This window comes from Molossus molossus, unplaced genomic scaffold, assembly GCF_014108415.1.
Source record: "Molossus molossus isolate mMolMol1 unplaced genomic scaffold, mMolMol1.p scaffold_m16_p_5, whole genome shotgun sequence".
NCBI lineage: Eukaryota > Metazoa > Chordata > Mammalia > Chiroptera > Molossidae > Molossus > Molossus molossus.
The window spans coordinates 41,691,936-41,704,529 of NW_023425388.1; the positions used below are offsets into that span (position 1 = coordinate 41,691,936).

Genomic DNA, 12,594 nt, shown 5'->3' on the forward strand with positions numbered 1-12,594 from the left:
CTAGTTGGTAATCATGTTGATTAAGAATATCCCGTTCTACCAGATGTAAAATAAAATTTAATGTATTAAATAGAAATGGGGTGTCAGATGTGGGTTTTATAGTCAAGATATCTTGTTCTATATATAAATCTACATTTTATAAAAAGGGGAAGAACTGCAAAGAATTATCTCTTTTGAGTAAAAAAAATATTTTATAGATAAAAATAATATAAAAGTGATAGATCTCTACTCAATGTAATTTAAAAATATCCTTTGATTGGTTAATTATATTAGTAGAATGAAGTCTAACAAGCAACAGAAACCTTAAAGCAATTTAGAATCCTTTTGAATCTTTAAAGAAAATCCAATAAGCACTTGAAAAACAAAAATCAATGAAGAGTTTTAAATCTTTTATTCTGCTTTTCTCAGGGTCCAAGTTTTCTCTCGGAGGCCGTTTTCCCTAAAGGTGCAACAGAAATTGAAGAAACAGATCCTGTTTTCAAATTTCATGAGACCATCGCCAAGGTAGGCGAGGAAAGCATTCATGAGCAGGTTGGGAGAGTTTGTTCATTTCTGTTGGTAGATGGAGGGAAGGAACATAACCAATCAAGAGAAAGCTAACTATTTGTTATTTGTAGTATGTACTGAAAGGATTTCAAGTGTCTCCTATTATTTTACTAAGGAATAAAGATGATAAGCAAATCGATCAAGGTAATACAGACCAATAACTGAAGATTTGTATTTAAAATCAAACTTTAATATCATTATTAGATTTTTTTCTTAATCTGAAAGTAGATTTGTGGTATATTCCCAAGCATATTTCTGCATTTTAGTTTAAGGGAAATACAAAGTGAATCTTTGAATTTCTGTATCTTCAAAGTTTTGTTTGAAGATTTAAGATACTGAGGTTGAGGTAATTCTTAGATGCAGTTAAAAAAAAGGCTTCTTTCTTTATTAATAAAGTTAGACTGTTTAAAATAAATTTAATTACTCTAAGATTAGCATACCAATATTTACTGTATAATGGTTTATAGTATGGAGAAAGTTTATAGTATAGAGAAAATTTAATTTTACAGTATGGAGCAAATAAATACAATGCCTGACATCATATGGATTTTTACATTTATCAACTATTTTTGTTTAATCTTTCATTTACCAACTATTTGTTTAACCTGTTATAATCTATCATTTGGGGATAAAGTTTGTAGAGAATATTGACATTTTAGAACATGTAAAATACCCCATATTAATATATGCTTACTTTATTGATGGCTCATTTTTAAACCTTCTTACTGAGATTTTACAGAGCTGTTTTCCTTCTTTAGAAAGAGAAAATACGATGTAATGAACTGAACTCAAAGAGGGACAACAGAATGAGCTCAAAATACACAGGCTCGTGCTCTAGGTCTACCCCTAACATGTAAAAGCTGTGTACATTTATTTTTTTTCTGAAAGTTTGTAATAAGAGGGGTTTGGATCATATTTTACTTAAATTTCTCCAAACCTGAGAATATCTGCATCTGAACTGCATTCATCAGGTTTTTAATTTAGTTTTTAACATATCCATCCTTTGATTGTTCATTAATATTTGGATTATAGCAAGATAAAAGTGGCTCCAAAATATTAACATTTTAGTGTTCAAAATGTATCTGTATTCCTGATACATGGAGAGATTATAGATAGAAAGACAGATAGGTAGACCGATTGATAGGTAGAATGAGTACATATATCTATAATATTTAGATTTGTATGTCTACATATCTTTATATACTTCCATTAAATGGATGTTGGGAGAATTCTATGTCTATGAAAAAAATAAAACCTGCTTAGGTGCAGAAGCAAGAGTTCAGGGACATTGTTTTGTGTCCACTTTTAATTTTCTAAAGTTGACTCTATTTCAAAGGTCATCACATTACCTTTGGGAATCACTCATGTTGCAAAGGTGAAGGGAAAATATTGTGCTTCAGAAGTTTACTCTTATTTCACCAATAGCAGAACGTGTGGAACCATAAAAAAATATATTTAATAGATATTTCATTTTCTTTGATCAAGAGCAAAATAAACGTATAAACATAGAGGGGTAGAACAGAGCATGTATTGGGAAATATGGAACATGGATTTCATGTCTATCTTGACTACCAACTTGATATATTATTTAGTAGATATTTATTTTATTTTCCACATCAAAAAGGAGTATAGTCATAATGGTTTTGCTTACTAGAATTCTCTGAGGATGAAAAGATGATGTATAGATTTTCTCTAGAAATGTAATATGTATATAATTGAGTATAATTATTAACACATTAAAAATGATAGTTCTATACAGATCATGTATCATAGAAATGTGCACTTGAATCCTGTATGATCTTGTTAACCAATGACACCTGAATAAATTCAATAAAAAAGTAAAATAGAAAAAAATCTAAAACTTACCTCCAAAAAAAAAAAAAAAAATGCTATTTCTTTTTTTTTAAAATCTTTATTGTTGGATGTAAAATGTGTTACAGATGTTCCACATTTTTCCCCCATTGACCCCCTCCTCCCCACGCCTGCCCCCCTCCCACCTTTTCCCACACTATTGTCTGTGTCCATTGGTTATGCATATAAGTTCTTTGGTTTATTTCTTCCCACCCCCCCAACCCCTTTCCCTTTGAGGTTTGTCAGTCTAGCAATGAATTTGTGCTTCTTAATCCCTTCACCTTTTTCACCCATTCCCCCAACCCCCTTCCCAACTGGCAACCAACAAAATGTTCTCTGTATCTATGAGAATGTTTCTGTTCTTCCTGTTCATTTTGTTTGTAGATTCCATTGTTGGTAGATATGTATTCATTGCCATTTTGTTTGTTCATACATTTTATCTTTTTCTTCAAAAAGACCCTTCATCATTTCATATAATAACGGTTTGGTAGTGATGAACTCCTTTAACTTTTTCTTGTCTGGGAAAGTTTTTATATGTCCATCGATTCTAAATGACAGCTTTGCAGGATAGAGTAATTTTGGTTGTAGGTTCTTGGTTTTCATCACTCTGAATATTTCTTGCCACTCCCTTCTGGCCTGCAAAGTTTCTTTTGAGAAATCAGCTGACAGCCTAATGGGTAAAGTCTTCAAAGTAGGCCCTTACCTGCATTTTCAAAATTTTGTTTTTACTTAAAAAAAAAAAGAATAGCTCAGAATAATTTAGACAAGAAATCATACAACTAAGATAATTAAATTCTGAGACTACATTGATAAATTAATGTGTACAAATGGAGCATAAAATTTAATTTGTGAAGAGTTAAGGTTTTTAGAATATTTGTTTCATAAGAATAATAGTGATATTATCACAGTATATCAAGTGTCCAGCACACTCTGTGCCTCCTAGTATTGTGATATTATGCAAATGACACTGGACTTTGAATAACAAGTCCCACTTAGGTATAAATCCATTAACTATTTTAAAATGATATGAAATATGAAAACACTTTATAAAATGATAAAGCACAAATAGTATTGATATTATACAAAAACATTTTTAATGTATACGAATTACATCAATACTAAAACATTTCAATAGGCCAGAAATATCATAAATACTTTCTTATTCTTTCAATAGATATTAGAATTGGATACACAATACCATAAAACTATCACATATTTTATGTTATCTAATTAAATAAATACAATAAATATATACATATACTATAAATATTTATTCATGTAATACAGCCCATTATCTTATCCAAGTAACTTTACATTCCAGACCTTTTGTTATAGATCACACATATGATTTATGCCAAATAAAATTATAATTTCTAAGTATTAAAAAGTTAATAATTCATAATTGGTGCCTTTCTGAATTCAAAAATAATCAAATAAATCATACTCATATATGGATTGTGAGTTGTGTGTTCTTGTTTAAATTTATCTTGACATTTGTCTTTTGATATAAAGCATGGATCCTACAAAAGTAACGAATAGGACTCAATATTGATTTCAAAAGGTAATTTATCATGGCTTCAGCGACAGTCGATGGCACAGTGTGGTGTTGCCAGAGGGTGACACACAGGCATGATGTGGAAGGGCTTTCTCATCCTCTGTAATTACCTAAAGAATAGCATTTGCTTTTTTAATTACCATGGAAGCCAACCTAATTCCTCTAAAGGTTAAACATGAATAAAATACCAATATAAATCTTAGATGCTTAATCCTTTAATAAGTGAGTAAAAATCACCATGGATTTATGTTTTGAAATAGGCTTATTTCTCCTTCTACACCTAGGAATTTTCTAGTTATGTTTTTAAATCTTCAACATTTAGATCATAAATTGTTATTAGTTAGCTAAGCATTTTGATTGCCTACAATAAGCCAAGGATAATTAAGAACACTTGAAATACAAAAACAATTAATACACAGGAGGAGGTCCAAGCCAGTAAATAGGTGAGAAGTCATTTCACTATAATATACTCAAAATGATAGTGCTATGGACCAAGTGTGGAGAGAGAAGATGGAGCTTTTGCCTTTGACTAGGAGATGTGAAGAATTTACCAGAGGGATGACATTTGAGAAATATAAGCAATTTCAACTTTATTTTAATGTCAATGAATTTTCTTGGAGAATTCTTTCAAGAGGAGGTTGTAATGTGTGAGAGATGATGATGTGTGTTTTGGAAAACAAGACAGATTTGAGAGACATTTTAAAGACTGAATGACAGAATATGTGATTTACTGGGTAAGAGATGTGAAGCAGAATGAAGAGTAAAGGATAATTTCAATAGTTCTATCTTGAGCAGAGTTTATATTATTGAATTAACCAAATCAGGTGCTGGCTTGGAGAAAGTGATGAGTTTGGCATTAAACATGTGGATTTTGGGATGCTATAGGGCATCTAGGCAGATATGTCAAGGAGATGCTTGGATACAGGAAGTTAGAGCTCAGAAAGTAGGATCTAGAAATGCATTACCTGTTATAATAATCACTATAGCCCTGCTATAGTGGATTGAACCTTGACTCATGGACTGAGAGGTCATGGTTCAGTTCCTGGGCAGGGCACATGCCCAGGTTTCAGGCTCGATCCCCAGTAGGGGGCAGGCAGGAGGCAACCAATTGATGTGTCTCTCTCACATGGATGTTTCTCTCTCTTTTTCTCTCCATCCCTCCCTTCCACTTACTCTAAAAATCCATGGAAAAATACCCTTGGGTGAGGATTAACAAGAAAAAAAAAGTGAATATGGAAGACTTGGGTGGCAGAGGAAAGGAGCTATCCATCATATAACAGGAAAAACAGTACTTTTCTTCTGGAAACCCAAATGCTCTATATTGTATTTTTAAATCTCTGAGTATGACTGGTACAGCCAGTAAAACAAAAAAATGCCTTACACATGTGGTACCATGGAAACCAGCAAATTACCTAATTCTGCTTGTGAGCTTTCTCAAGAAATATCAGTTTATTGATTCTTTTATAATTTTTCCCATCTTAAGAAAAAAAAGTGTTTTTTATTTTTAAGTAGTATAAGATATTCAATATTAATTTTTTTCTCTTTTGTCTGTGTTCTGGATACTGGGCACTCTAACAGGTGTACAGTGGCATCACAGTCGTCCTAGTTTGCAGTTTTCTAAGGACATACGATGCAGAGCTACTTTTGTCCTTGCCATTTATATTTCTCTTTTTGTGAGATGGCTTCTGCCCATTTTAAAAAATGGAATTGTGTGTTTTATTATATCGAGTTTTAAAAGTTTTTTTTTTTGTATTTGAATAACACTTTTTTTAAAAAATCATAAAAAGTACAATTTTTTTCAGAAATAAAAATAACTTTATTTTTAAAATTTATCGTTATTATTGAAAGTATTACAGCCCTGGCCAGTTTGGCTCAGCGGTTAGAGCGTCAGCCTGCGGTCCAGAGAGACCCGGGTTCGGTTCCCGCTAAGGGCACGTACCTCGGTTGCAGTTTGTCCCCGGCCCTGGTTGGTAGTGCGGGAGGCAGCCACTCGATGTGTCCCTTCATGTTGATGTTTCTCTCTCTCTCTCCCTCCCACTCTATCTGTACAAAAAATGGATAAATATCCTCGGGTGAGGATAAAAAAAAAAAGAAAAAGAAAGTATTACAGATGTCCCTCCTTTTGTCCCCCATTGAATCTCCAGCTCCCAGCTGCGGCTCTCCAGCCCCATCTTCACTGCAGTCTTGACTGTAACCATTGGTTATGTATATATGCATATAAGTCCTTTGGTTTATCTCATCCTGTTGCTCCTCCCCCCTTCCCTCTGAGTTTCCTCAGTCTGTTCCCTGCTTCCATATCTCTGGTTCTATTTTGTTTGTTCATTTATTTTGTTCATTAGATACCACATATAAGTGAGATCATGTGATACTTGTCTTTCTCTGACTGGCTTATTTCGCTTAGCATAATACTCTCCAGGTCCCTCCATACTGTGTCAAAAGGTAAGAGATCTTTCCTTCTTACAGCTGCATAGTACTCCATTGTATAAGTGTACTACAGTTTTTTAATCCACTCATCTACTGATGGGCACTTTGGCTGTTTCCAGTTCTTAGCTATTTGTAAATAGCGCTGCTATGAACATAGGGGTACATCTTTCTGATTGGTATTTCAGGATTCTTAGGATATATTTCCAGTGTGGGATCACTGGGTCAAATGGCAGTTCCATTTTAAATTTTTTGAGGAAACTCCATACTGTTTCCATAGTGAATAGCATTTCTTGATCAGATGTCTTTTTCAGATTTTTTTTTTCTTCATTTTATGTCTTGCCTTTTTATTTCCTTAGCAGAGTCTTTTATAGAGAAGAATAAATTTACATTTTAATGAAGTTGTTTATCAGTTCTTTCTTCCATGATTGTGCCTTCAGTGTCATAACTAAAACATCACCAAAGCAAAGGTCAACTAAATTTTCTTACATGTAGTTTTGCTTACATTGCCCATCTGATGTTTCTGCTCCTGACCTGTCTACTTTATCCATTATAGCCCATAGCCTATTAACTGTATTTGTTTTAAATTCCCTGTCTGGTAATTTCAACATTCCTATTATGTTTGGGCTGATGCTTGTTCACTGTCTTGAATTTGTGTTTTTTGGTTTTTGGTATGCCTTGTGAAATTGTTTTGATAGCCAGATATGGTATATGGGTAAAAGAAACTGCTGTAAATTGTCTTTTAGTAATGTAGTGGCGAGGTGTGGGCAGGGAAGTATTTGATAGTTCTATTATTAGGTCTCAGTCTTTCTCTATTGCCTCTCAGGTTTTGTTTGTTTATTTGTTAGTTTCTTTTCCTCTCTCAGGTGATATAGGATGGCTGGAGGGAGCTGGAAGTCCTTACTTCTTTTCCTGCCCATGCTAGATTTGGGTATTTCCCTTTAATTTTGTCAAGTAGACTGATAAAACCCCAGCTGTGTAGGCTGTGTTAAGTAGTTTCTCCAGGCTTTGTTAAGAGGAACAGAACACTCTGGCATATTTTTAAATGGTTCCCTTTCCTCTGGTCCAGGTGGGGGAACACAATAGGCTTCTTCTTTGATACTCACTATGAGGACCTGGTAGGTCTCCTGGAGATAAAGCTCACAGGAGTGTGGGGTTCCTCCTACGGCTGGTCCCCTGGAGATCTGAACTCTCAGAGTTATTCCATTCAGCCTCCCCAATTCACTAGCTACAGTGCACATTTTCTGACCCTTTCACTGGTTTCTACAGAGCTCACTTTGGTAATTGTGATGTTCTCCATCTACCTGTCTGCCTGTCCACTTTTGGTGGTAGTGGTTTGCCCTGTGACCTCACTTCTCTGATGGATCTAAGAAGAATGGTTGATTTTTTTTTTCAGTTTGTGCTGCATTTTATTCTTTGTTAGGATGGAGTGGTGACTTCTGAGCTCCTTACCGCCTGGACTGGAAAGAGGAAATCATCAGTAATCGTTAGATGACATAATTTCTTACAAATTGATTTTTCAAATTCTTATGTAGTTCAGAAATCATATTAAATATTTTATAACTTAATCATTTAAGAAGCCAAAAATAAATAAAATAAAATAAAAATGATTGCTCTAATTACCTGTAACTCATATATAGTCTCTGCGCTATGCATCACTTGGGAAACTTTTCTGTTACTGTTTTCTGTAAGAAAAAGAAAATCCATTAGAGTCTATCAGTTTTTGAGTCGACATTAAATGCTAAAGCATGAATTTTCTACAGGGTTAACATTAGTCACTTGTGTTCAATGACTCAAAGAATATTCTTCCTTTTTAAATGTATTATTAAAGAAATATAGGAGATGGTGCTCATTTTCTACTTTCTTACATCCAATCTCTGAAATGCTTAACATGCAGAAGACTCATAACAACAAATCATATTGTAATTGATGGATTCTTTAATTCAACGTTCTATTAGTCCTGCACATTTCTCGATACTGAATTCCTGATGTTCACTGAGATGCTTGTACTATTGTTTGCAGCAGTCTGAGGAACAGTTTTATCTCCAGTGATATTAAAACACTGAGTGGCAATTAAATTATTATTACCACAACAATGAAATTGAGTCTCAGAAATCTACCATTTTTTTTTTCCTTTGGGAAAAAAATATCACTAGAAGATATCGTTCCTGGTATGTTGTCCCTGTGTAACAATATTCTGTGGATACACAATTCCCAAGACCTAAGGTACCTGTTCTAGTACTATACCAGTGAAAGTAATTAAAGAGAGTCTCAGCCCCATATGGGATCTCTGTGAATTTTGTGTTAAATTACTATGTTTTCAATTAGTATAGGATTTTTGGAAAACACTCTTCTTAAATAGATATACGTTTCTTTCTTTTCTTATATAATGTCAAAAATAGAGGTCTTTTTTATTTTTTATTTTATTGATTTTTAGAGAGAGAAGATGGGAGAGTGAGAGAGAGATAGAAACATCGATGAGAGAGAACATCAATTGGCTGCCTCCTGCATGCCACCCACTGGGGATTTGGCCCACAACCTAGGCATGTGCCCTAACTGGGAATCAAACCAGCAACCTCTGGGTGCATGGGTGAATGTTCAGCCACTGAGCCACACTGGCTAAGCTAGAGTTCTTTTATAAAATATGCTTTTTAAATCTATTTTTTATTTTTTAGAGAGAGATAGAAACATCACTGTCAGAGAGAAAATTCATTGGGCTACCTCCTGCACACCCCCTACTGGGGATAGAGCCCGCAACCTGGGCATGTGCCCTTACTGGGAATTGAACCAGGACATCTCAGTTCATGGGACATGCTTGATCCACTGAGCCACACCGGCCAGGCGAGATCCTTCACTAAAATTATTTGGATATTATAATATCCTATAGAGAAATTAGTAAGTATAGCATGGTATTTATTCCCATTATATATGTGGAGAAAGTGTCACAGTGAGAATAAATTGCAGAAAACAATGTGTAAACCTAGCAATCAAGGTTAGTAAATCTTATAAAGTTTGTAGTCTAGTAATGTAGTTATATCTGCCTGTACTTATAAATTTTAACTTAGTTCTGGAGTGGCATAAATAAAGGCTAATGGTGTTGTCTTCAAAGATGAAAAGCAGTTGAATAATTCAAATTTTAACAATTTCAGTTAATATTAATTGAGTTTGGCTTTCAGTCATTGTTTAGAGATGATTAACCAGGATCACTTTGATTAATAGAGCCATATTCTGCTATTATATTATTGTAAACACATGACTTGTAAAATATAAATCTGTAATTATTTCAACATGTCACTATTAAAATGTGTTTTTACTAGTTGTTATAATATTACAATTATTAGAGCATGGTAACTGAAAACAAATCAATCTACTCATTCTATAACTACAGAATAAAGAGCAAACTGATATGTAGAATAATTTTAATTCTCTTGAGATATCATTCTCAGCTATAGCTTAAAAATATAGCTCAGAAGCCTTATATAAAAAAGAGAAAAGACCAAATATCTTTTATTGAGTTTTCTGAATTTCAAAGGCATGTTGTATTCATGATCTAATAGAATTCCTTGTGCAGTCTTTAAATGCTTAGAAAACCTGGCTATGAATTCCAATCTGAATGAGCAAACCTGTCTTCCAGGTATCTCTAATGTTGATGTAGTGATTAAGTAAAATATGAGGATATTGTGTTCTATTTAGCAAAGCAAGGGTAATGCTGTTCTTTAAGCTTATGTATGTGCACATTTGAGGTTATTTTTAAGCTGTGGATTTAAACATTTTGTTTTTATTTTTTAAAACACCTTGAATTTTTTTTTTTTACTATATCAAATTATTGTTACTAGATGCAAAATGTCTCCATAGAGATCTACACTCTATGTGTTCATGACATGAGCTAAACCAAAAAATATCCCAGATATGTATTTGCAATACAAAGATTGTATTTTGTAATAAAGAATGTTGGTTGGAACTACTCAAGGGAGGTGGTGGGATATTAAAACCAACCTCTAAAATGTTAAAAAGAAAATACTATAGGTGTATATTTTCTTCACAAATGTGTAATTAAACTCAATATCTTCATTTACTAAAATTGGAGACAGTGTGACTATATTTTCTCTTGCCTAGAGAGATTTGGTTTATTGTTTTTTATTATACTGCACAAATATTATTGTTTCTGAAGGCATGCCTTATACTATCAGTTTCTTTTTACTTGGTATTTGCTTTTATGTTTTTATTACTCAAAAGTGAATTATTGCACCATATATGTTTGTCAAAATTTGACTCCAGTTTTAAAGAGAAGTTTAATCATCACAATAGCTAGTTTGCTACAACTTCTTAAGAGTTATTACTGCATATTAAGATAGGAATAAATAGAAAGGTTGTTACTGTCTGAACATACATTTTTCTTTCATATATAATAAAGACATTTTAACATGTGTATGTTACAGAATATAAATATACTATGACATAAATCAGAATGGGAAGCTCTCTGATCATATGCATGTAATATGACAATCCTTTACAAACAGGCAGCCTGCTCCAGGAGGCATTCATATCTAATCCAGGAAGCAGTAGTCTCCATCCCATGAATAACATTTTTGGTGTTAATGGAATTTTTTGTGCTCCAAATATAAGTCCTTTTTCTTATTTAAGGGATCTTTCAATAAGTTGAAAGTTAATTTAAATGTTACTTTCTGCATTTTTTTCTCATTTCAAACAAGAGACTCTTTTATTTTCATACTATTCTCAGATAACATTGTTCTCAAAATGCTGTTGAAGTACAGAGTCAAAGGGCAGGTAGTCAATGGATAACAGATTAGCTCCTGGTAGGCAGGTCAAATGTCCTTTCAAAAAAATGCTCTTCAAACAAAGCCTCTGAATAATAAAAAGATTTGAAAGCCCCAGGCAATAACCACTTATTGAAAAAATATCTGCTGTAGCACAACAAACCAGAAGAGTTGGGGCAGTCTTTTGGAGACTATTGTAATCAACTTTGATCATGCTACTTGAATGTCCTGGGGACTGTATGCACTGCCCCCATGGATGAATATAAAAAGAAGTTCCCCTTACACACACACACACACACACACACACACATCATATGGTATAAACTAATCAAAATACATATTTTCCATGTTAATCACTCTCAGTATTATTGATTCCTTGGAAAGCCCTGAATTTTATATATATATATATGTAAGTATACATGTATTATACATGTATGTGTGTATGTATGTACACATGTATGTATGTATGCATGTCTTCTTTTCCATGAAGACATGGAAATCTGAATGTCATACTTAAAAAAAAAAAGCTTTGAACCAGCATATTTTGCTTCTGTTAGGTGACATAAAAACCATTCAAAATTACAGATTTTTTTCAAACATCTGATATAGTCAACATTTGAATTATGCAATGTCTCTCTTGAAAAGTTCACAGAAAAAAATGATATTTTAGGATAGAATAAATGTATTTCAACATGAATAGTTTTATGATGTAAATTGAATTTTAAGACCTGAGCAAGAATGAGATTAGAAGAAATCAAACAAAATTTTGTTTGAAATGTGCTGTACTAGAAAAGCAATATTTATTTTTGACTCAATTAGGGTTTATTTATTACTGTCTATTTAACTTTGTTACATTTGACATTTAAGTGTTCTAAAACCATTTAGTAAAGGTCCAAAGAATAATATTTCTGCATTTTAAAACAATAATGAACAATCATAATTATGCTACCAAGTCATCAAGAAAGAGAATTATGGTCTTTCTCCTCACTAATTTTTAAGAAAGCAAGGAAGGAGATAAACCATTTTAGAGATATTTCTCTTCAAGGTGAAAAAAGTACAAATCAGTTGGAATGTTTTGTTTGCTATTTAATAAAAATCAATATGCAAACTTATTTAATAAAAAATAAAGGAATTCTATTTCTCTCATGTAACTGAAAAATCTAGAAGACACATTCTTCAACAGTGGCTCAAATACAGCCCTAGATCGACTTACCTGTCATCGCTCAGTTCTGCCCTCCTCCCTGCTGGACTTTAACCCTATAGAATTTCTGCATCATGGAAAAATGCTGCCAGCAGTTCCTGGAATCATATATGTACATAGTCCTGTCCAAGCAAGAGAGTTTATGTTGATTTCTAGAAAGCCCCAGCAAAATTAGTATTATTCTGAATTGGTCCTCATGCTTAATTTGTATCAATCCTGTGACCAAAGAAATAACTGTGTTG

At 33.1% G+C, this 12,594-nt stretch overlaps 1 protein-coding gene across 1 annotated transcript in view; it reads left to right on the forward strand.

Moving 5' to 3' along the window:
- The window catches only part of NAALADL2 (N-acetylated alpha-linked acidic dipeptidase like 2), an 881,081-nt gene that overhangs the window by 723,897 nt on the left and 144,590 nt on the right, over positions 1–12,594 (forward strand). Inside the window, exon 11 of the mRNA XM_036243146.1 lies at positions 409–504. Coding sequence (XP_036099039.1) covers positions 409–504 — 96 coding nt within the window. The remainder of the gene's footprint in view (positions 1–408; positions 505–12,594) is intronic.